Source organism: Astatotilapia calliptera, chromosome 22, assembly GCF_964374335.1.
Source record: "Astatotilapia calliptera chromosome 22, fAstCal68.1, whole genome shotgun sequence".
In the NCBI taxonomy this organism is placed as follows: Eukaryota; Metazoa; Chordata; class Actinopteri; order Cichliformes; family Cichlidae; genus Astatotilapia; species Astatotilapia calliptera.
The window spans coordinates 3,787,029-3,794,029 of record NC_137442.1 but is presented as its reverse complement, the minus strand read 5'-3'; the positions used below and the strand labels follow the sequence as shown (position 1 = coordinate 3,794,029).

At 39.6% G+C, this 7,001-nt stretch overlaps 1 protein-coding gene across 1 annotated transcript; it reads right to left on the bottom strand.

The window, feature by feature from the left end:
- Nucleotides 1-1,234: 1,234 nt before the first annotated feature.
- On the bottom strand, nucleotides 1,235-7,001 carry tpi1a (triosephosphate isomerase 1a). The gene is made up of 7 exons (XM_026156124.2): nucleotides 6,689-7,001; nucleotides 5,249-5,372; nucleotides 4,266-4,365; nucleotides 3,975-4,092; nucleotides 2,642-2,727; nucleotides 2,097-2,184; nucleotides 1,235-1,944 (listed from the first exon to the last, which is right to left on the bottom strand). Exons 1-7 carry the CDS (start codon nucleotides 6,798-6,800, stop codon nucleotides 1,826-1,828), a joined length of 747 nt encoding a protein of 248 aa, XP_026011909.1. The 5' UTR covers nucleotides 6,801-7,001; the 3' UTR covers nucleotides 1,235-1,825.

Sequence of the window (7,001 nt, the reverse complement as noted above, 5' to 3'; positions counted from 1 at the left end):
GGTGAGGCATCTGTTTTCCCCTCAGTCCGCAATTCACACAATTCACCGCTTATTTTACAGTAAGCATGTGAGCAATGCAGTCAAACCTGCACACATTGATCACTAACGGGTCATCACTCAAACTGTGAAGATCAAGATCACATTTGGTGATATACTCGCAAAAGCTGTGAATTGTGATGAATATGAGCTCCTACTGATCTTCTGGTTTTTAGGTCCCAGTTTAGTTCAGTAAGTTATGTATTTTGCTATTTGATGTGATAATATTTAAAACTGCAAACTGGCTTAAAACTATAGCATCTGCTTGGGGAACTTATAATCAATATACCTTCGACAATACAGGAGACTTTTTTCCATGAAATTAAAATTGTACCATTAACATGTGACTGAAGGACCAACGGTGTTCAGCCATTATTTTGTTGCTCCAGTCCGTCCACGTTTCTTCTGAGAGCTCAGCTTTATCCTCTGGTGACGACTGCTATCATGGAGTCATGAAGGGAGCTCCTGGAGGGCAGTGCCTCCATTCAGAGGAATCACTGAGAGGATGGAAACAATGTCACCTGATGGAACATCTACGATCTCTGGCCATTTCATTAGGTACATCAGTTCAGTTGCGTGTTAACACAAATATCTAATGAGCAAATCGCATGGCAGCAACTTATTGCATGTTGACATGTTCAGGATGACCTGCTGAGCTCAATCTGAGCAGACGGGGGGAAAAATTTTATTTAAGTGAACTGAAGCTATTTACCAGATTAAAACAGTTTTTTACATTTTCTAAAACATGTATTAAATCAAGAGGATTTATGAAGAAAACCAGTTTTAAATGATTAAAAACAGCCTGGGCAGCAATACATGTGACTAAACAGACTCAATCAACTTGTCAACCAACACATGTATTTGATCAGATATGACATCGGTCAGCACAGACCCAGAAAGCAGAGCGATTTCCTGTGATGATAACGGAGCCAGCTCTGTTGTGAACTCGTGATAGAGCCAACAGTGAAAACGTTTGTGTCTGACATGATGAGTTAAAAAAGAAGAACAAAAACGCAATATGACCCTTTAAAAAAACCTTTTATGAAGTACTAGTTTCAAGGATTCTATACTAATCAAATATTATTCTAAAAAAATATAAATGCAAAGGAAAAATGCTTTAACTTGTTTTAACTGCTCATAAGTCACATTTAGGTTTCTTTAAAAGCATTTGAAAAGGACAGTAAACCACAAAATAAAATACACTTTTTCCACATTTATTTATTTTGTCTTTTTACTTCTTGCATCATTTATTTCCCTGATTTCTTCAGTCAGTGTTAAACCACAACTCCTCACAGCTCAGTACCTGCAGACATCTTTGTTTTATCATTTCAAGTAAATTCTGTCTGAAACTTTATTTGTTAAAGACCTAAAGTATCAGTTAGTGCAGTTAGGTGAGACACATAAAGTCAAACACATGAAGCAGCCTGGGCTGACCGATCCCCTGATTCTCTAAGTTCACCTCAGTTTAGCAGCAAATAAAGAATTTAAAAGGAAACTTTACATGGATCACATGAATCACATGCCTCAGTGGATTTCCAGTTTTTAATCTTAATTATCTAAAGTTTCCTTATTTATTGAAGTCAGGAAAATAAAGAATGGAGTGAAAAACATCTTTTCTTAAAGGTATTTAGTAGTTTAAATATTCAACATGTGGTTTGTTTTATGAATGCAAACCTCCTCTGGTTTAACTGGATCAGTCAGCCCAGTTTGCAGAAACAAGGTGATACACGGTGCAGATCTAAAGGGCAGGGTGTTTTCCATCGATCCTGCTGTAGTAGTTGTGCATTTGTTATGCACGTGCGTTGATGATGTCGACAAACTCTGGCTTCAGTGAGGCCCCGCCCACCAGGAAGCCATCCACATCGCCCTGAGACGCCAGCTCTCTGCAGTTTGCTCCTGTGACCGAACCTGGAGAGAGTGGCAAAATTAAACCGACCTGTGACGTCTGCAGAGGTTGTACATGTTAATAACACCATTATTTCATGTATATGAAATTGTTGCACCATCATTGAACCTAACACAATCCTACTGTAAAGTTTGCTTTAGTTATGCTCACTGACCTCCGTAGATGATGCGTACAGAGTCGGCCACATCATCGGAGACATTTGCTCTGAGCCACGCCCTCAGCTTCTCGTGGACCTCCTGAGCCTGCATGCATTGATTAAAATGAGACCTATGCATAAATGAATGCTCCAAACCTCAATGAATTGAAGCGATGCACAATAACATGAGAGACTGATGAAGTCATACAGAAAATACTTCATACCCTGTGTAAACTCTCTTTTTCACATGTGACTGCAAAACTAAAAAGACTAGAAAAAAATGAGTTTGTGTTCATGAACAGAATCATTAAACAGTCACATCTTCAAAATCAACTCCCAGGATTCATTTCCACGGAGCACAGACTTAAATCATATAACAATTATGTTACGTGTGCAGCCGATTTGCCCGTGTGTGCAGTTATGTAAAACTAGATATTAAAACATGACAAAGATAAAAATTGGAAATAGGGCTAAACATCCCACTGGACTGGATGTAATGTGAGAAGTTATGATTATTTATGTGCTCACTTATGGGCCTTGTAGTTATGTGGCTGCGGTATTACCTGCTCAGGTGTGGCTGTCTTTCCTGTGCCGATGGCCCAAACAGGTTCATATGCCAGCACGACATTCCCCCAGTCTTTTACATTCTCTGCAACCAAACATCATTCAGGCATAAACATCGATAAGTAACGGTGTGATCGCAGACCCGCATCTACAATCCATTCTCAAGGTGCTTTATCAGCTGCCACCTGCAGCCAGTCATTTGGGCTGCAGCAATATCATGTTAAAGACCTGCAAAGTCTGTATAAAGAATATGGAAGGATAATGGTGGAAAAGACAACAGTTTATCAGCCGAGAGGCCACATTTCACATACATCACGATGCCATAAAACAGGATTATGCCTGACCTCTACCTTAATAATTAACATGGTTATCATTTCTTCAAAAACAAATCTGTCTGGTGTGTTTCTTCTTTAAAAGGTTTTCCTACCTTTCAGAAAGAATAAGCAAACCTTAGTATGCAAACTCAAAAGGTCCTTTCTGATCAGGCAACATCCTAAAAGCAGACCACGGCTGCAAGCTGCCATCAGTTCTCCACCTTTGTTGGCTTTAAAGCTGCAAAGCCTGCTTTAACAGAGGCAGCTGTGTCTGTTGAAGGCAGAGACCACTGACCTATTTACATTTTAAATCAGTACGTGGCCTACTTTCAGTACAGAAGCAGAATACAGGAGGCCAAGATGGAACCAGGGAAAAGATCATCAATCAGGTCTTGTAAAGCCTCAGTGCAGACAGAACAAATCCAGAAGCAAAAGGAACTCGTTTTTCTATCTTTATGCACAGAATAAAAACAGAGTAGAATCCAGCAGTTCACTTTTATGTTTCTGTAACAGTTTTTTTGTCATTATTCATAATCAGAGAAACATTTGAACCATTAAATAACCAAACTTTTGATCTAAAGAACATAATAGTACAAAAAAGGTGTAAATACATCCGATTTATTTCAAACTGCTCGTTTTCCTTCAAAATATTATGTAATGAATCTCGTTATTAGTTATTACAACTTTGTTTAAATGAAATATTTGAGTAAATAACTAATTATTTTAATTTTACATATATATGTAGAAAAAGTACAAACATAATAGCGCAACAATAATCATGAATAATAATAATAATAATAAAGTAATAAAACATTAGAATAAGAAACTTGAGAAATGAATGACTTATTTTTTTTCCTGTAAAGGTAAAAACAAAGTTTTAGCCATAAAAAAAGATGCAAAAATAATATAAAGCAGAAAAGCTAAAATAAAACTAAAAAAAAAAAAAAAACAGATCATGAAAGCCTACAATAAAAAAAACAAAACAAAGAAAAAATGTTAATATTTCTCTTGTATTTACCTGCAATGACCTGCGTCTGAGCATAGACGACTTCTTCGGTGGTTCCTGCCTCTCGCTCCTCCAGCTTCTCACCAATGCAGGCGATCACACCCAGATCGTTCTCCAGAGCATGAGCCACCTGAAACGGCAACAAAGTCAGAGTCTACCTGCACGAACAAGCTGCCATCACTGTGGTGGCATCAGATGAACATATGAACCTGTTTTATGCTGATACAAAATTCTGTTGTGCAAACTCTTACAAAGAAATGTGCCCTTGAAATCCAGATAATTGGAAAGTTCTGTGATTCTCACCTTCTGGCCAATCAGCTCGTCACTTTCCCCAAACACATGACGGCGCTCCGAGTGTCCCAGGATCACCCAGTCTGCCCCGCAGTCCCTGATCATGGCTGGGCTGGAGGGAGAGGAAACATGTAGGACAGCCCATGTCAACTCTACGTATATTGACGTGAAAAAATTTAATGCAATTTGGCTCTTGAAGTTCCTTTTTTGTTAGGGATGGTTTGTTTTTTGTTGAGTACAATGTTAAAATAAGTTCTTTAAAGAGCAAAAAATTATTTAATATGAAGGCAATGTGAGCAGAGAGTCCAAACATGTTGAAGGATTAGCTGTGTTAGTTCAGTGAAAGAGTTAACACTAGCAGTCAAAAATAAAGAACAAATTATTTCCTTTCATATGTGCAAAATGTGCACAAACTTGCTGACGTCAACAATTTAATTTGTTTTCCAGTGAGTGTCTCATAGAGCAACTAGTTTAAATTATGCTCAGCAAGCAAAACAAAAAGGTGGAGGAAGGAGAAAAATCAGGAGCAAGAACAGGACTTTGTATGTGAGAGAGAGACTTTAAAAGCTGCTCCACTGGAACTGATTGTTGAATAAGAAACTCTATTAATGAGTGTGTTTGTTATGCAGTGATCCATCCCGTCAGTTTGTGAGGACCTGTGGCTGATGGGATTCTCTCTTTTGCCCCATGTTTATGGACATTACAGCTGTCTTTCTTGATGTTATGAGTCTATAGCACAAGCTTAAATAATAACCTCTGGATGTGGTCGCTGTCCGTGGTGCTGATCAAAAACTGTAATGGTTCTATTGATATTATCTTTACACAAATTTTGTGTGTGTGTGTTTGTGTATGTGTAAGAGAGACAGCAAATGGGAGATGCTGTGTTTGCACCTGTACAACATAACAGAAATAATATCCGCCCCAAGGCCGATCACAGAGTGGGTATGCCTGTGAGCACAGCATTATATATAAAGTATTTGAGTTAGGAGAGATACCTGATCTCTCCAGTAAATGCTCCCTTGGCCACCTTGTAGCAGTTCTGTGCTGCGACGGAGATCCTGGGATCCAGATTGGATCGGGCAAAGTCCAGGTAGATGGAGGGAGCGGCACAAACCACCTCTGAAATCAGACAGAATGACTGGTGTTTGCTGTGATGATTGTCTGAGTTTTACTTTTATTCATTAGTTAAACCAGTGTAAAAGCTCTAAGAGCATTATTGTTGATGTAAATGCTTCTTTGCTCTGATCGTTTTCAACTGTTATACCTGAATAAATGAAGGGAAAACCTGAATTCTGCATTTACAAACACCTACTGCATTTGAAACAATCCGGAGACCCTGAGAGGCAGTTAAATGAACATAGAGCTAAACTGTGATTCTGGCTGGAGACTGAAATGATTTCATCTAACTGAAGATTACGATTGCTTTCATCACCAACCGCCTCCAGCAGCCTGCCTCATTTTAAAGACATTAAGAAACAGTCATGAAGACACTGTAAGAGAAAATAAATTAATGCAGAGCTGCTTAAATATAGCAAAGAGAATCGGTTACTTTGGTCAATAATTATTTAACACAGAGAAACTGTGTGTTTTAATCATCGTTTCATGCATATGTATCTGTTCTGTTCTGGACTGCGTGAAAGCAAAAGAAAAGAATTCATTTTTAAAAAGTGCTTTATCTCAATTGTCTGGTTTTAAAAACTCCTTGAATAAAATTTGAGTAGTTGCACACTCCTATGTACAAGCCCTTATCATAAGCATATGTTGTTGTTCAGTGATGCAGCAGGCTTGTTCTTCAGTAATTGAGCCTACATGAGCATGAATGAGTGTGTGAAGACAGGCTAAAGACTTTGTTTTTGCAACAAAAAAACAACAACAACAAAAAACATCAGTGTGTAAAAAGTAAATAAACTGCTGGATCACACAGTTTTATGTCAGAGTACAGCATATTAGTACAAAAAAATCCTTGATTCAAAGATTTGGTGTTCAGTATTTGGTTCTTTGTCTACTTTAAGTCAGGCGCTCTAAAACGACCAAACTGAAAACACAAATGAGCCTCAAAAATGTCTGACTGGTGGAGGGAACCCAAGCTGTGAACTGTGTGAAGACACAGGGACTGTTCACAGACTCAGTGGACTAACATCAGCTGTCAAGCACAGCAATAAAAACCATGATTTAGGTTCCATTTGATGGGGAAAAGTACGAAGAGGCAGAAAATTAATTCCTCAAAGTGAAGTGAGAGAATGAGGCCTTCATGTGACGCCTCCTGATCACGTGACTTTCAATGTCACTGTGTCACCTGTGAAGCATCAGCAGCATCCCCCCCCTCCTCCTCTGTCAGCCCCTCCCACGTCACCAATCACAATCGCTTTTATTGATCCCCTCTAACCGCCACACACAGTCAGTCAGCGGTCCCGGCAATAATCTGGGGCTGTTACCGGTCTCGTCGTGCAGGCTGGCGGTGTTCAGGGTGCTGATGAGCTCTCCAAGACTCTCTTTGTTCCCGTTCATCTTCCAGTTTCCACCCACGAAGAACTTGCGAAGCGCCATGGCCGGCGAATATTAGCTGGTAGCCGGTGAGGAGAGGAGCTGGAGGTCGATCTGGAGTCCGGCCGGTGTGCAGGTCAGGTGATGCCAGAAATATCAGCTCCAAACACCGGCAAAACGTCCTTCTTCTTCTGCGTGGGATTATGAAGGCAGTCGCAGAGCTTCACGGGACGTTACCTCCACCTGCTGTACAGAAGTTGTCCT

What these genes read in the sequence shown, in the direction of transcription:
- tpi1a (XM_026156124.2), bottom strand. Translation starts at nt 6,800, where the DNA reads ATGGCGCTTCGCAAGTTCTTCGTGGGTGGAAACTGGAAGATGAACGGG. An exon ending in TCAGACGCAGGTCATTGCAG is followed by an intron (nt 2,728 to 3,974) that starts GTAAATACAAGA and finishes GTTTGGTTGCAG; the next exon opens with AGAATGTAAAAGACTGGGGG. An exon ending in AGACAGCCACACCTGAGCAG is followed by an intron (nt 2,185 to 2,641) that starts GTAATACCGCAG and finishes CAATGCATGCAG; the next exon opens with GCTCAGGAGGTCCACGAGAA.